This window comes from Seriola lalandi, unplaced genomic scaffold, assembly GCF_002814215.2.
Source record: "Seriola lalandi dorsalis isolate HSWRI2012SDOR001 ecotype SW California unplaced genomic scaffold, Sedor1 jcf7180002007817, whole genome shotgun sequence".
Lineage (NCBI taxonomy): Eukaryota > Metazoa > Chordata > Actinopteri > Carangiformes > Carangidae > Seriola > Seriola lalandi.
The window spans coordinates 1-1,062 of NW_019478470.1; the positions used below are offsets into that span (position 1 = coordinate 1).

A 1,062-nucleotide genomic window follows, 5' to 3' on the forward strand; every position below is an offset into this window, starting at 1 on the left:
GCAAACACTCAGGGGGTTAACACACAGGTCAACAGCTCACTGTTTGGTGCAGATGCTGCATTGTGGGTCTTGTCACACTCACATAAGGAGTCGGAGAGTTTCTTCATGCTTTTGTGCAGGTACTGGTGCAGGCCGTCCAGCTGTCTGATGTCCCGGCTGGCCGCGGCCTCAAACAGCCTGACGATGTCGAACGTATTGCTGTCTCTCTTGCTGTTGTCCCGCGCTTCACCGCGAATCTCTCTACAAACAAAATAACTGGGTTACAGATAATTCAGCCGACAGGTCAAGCAGCTTCACGCTCCACATTCAGTAACACTGTGGGGCTTGATCATAGACAGCACCTGTGATGTAGCAACCATTATTATCATTGCATGGAGAGGCTCACTTGTCGAAGTTGAGATTGAATCTGATTTGAGGCTTTGTCGCCTCCATTTCCTCCTGGTAATCGGTGTCCATGGGAGCCTTGGGGGCCTCCTGGCAATCCTTCTTTGCTGCTCTTTGCCTCGTTTTCTCCTCCTCCGTCCTGTCGTCCGTCTCCAGGGAGAACCCGAACATTTCTGTCTTGTTCATCTTCACCTCTGTCTGCAGTGCTCTGCATGGAAATATGGCACAAGTGTTCGTGGATCAGATAATTCATCAGCTACAGGTACGTACAGTACCTGTAACAGTATGTGGTGAATCAGTTCAACGAACTCTCACCACCACACTCCGTCACATCTTCTGTATCTGATTATCTGCATGTGTTTGATGTCAATGTATCATGTGACATGTATTATTACTGGAGTCAACACAGGTGTATGAACCAATTATCAAATAAAACACACACACACACACACACACACACACTTACTCACTTATTCATATTTTCTTGTTTTTACTTTATATTACAGTTGTTATTGTTGTTTTTAGTATACATAGGGGTGGGGGTGGATCCCTGCTTCACATCCTGGATTGTAGATTACCTGACAGGACAACCACAGTACATCAGACTGGGTAACTGTGTCTCAGGGACAGTGATGAGCAGCACTGGGGCTCCACAGGGAACTGTTCTGGCTCTGTTCC

At 47.2% G+C, this 1,062-nt stretch overlaps 1 protein-coding gene across 1 annotated transcript; it reads right to left on the minus strand.

The window, feature by feature from the left end:
- Positions 1-82: 82 nt before the first annotated feature.
- LOC111672122 (transient receptor potential cation channel subfamily V member 2-like) lies at positions 83-752 on the minus strand (the record flags this gene model as incomplete). Its single annotated transcript, XM_023429431.2, has 2 exons — positions 386-752; positions 83-240 (listed from the first exon to the last, which is right to left on the minus strand). Coding segments are annotated over exons 1-2 (343 nt in total), but the record flags the coding sequence as incomplete, so codon positions are not given.
- Positions 753-1,062: the final 310 nt, after the last annotated feature.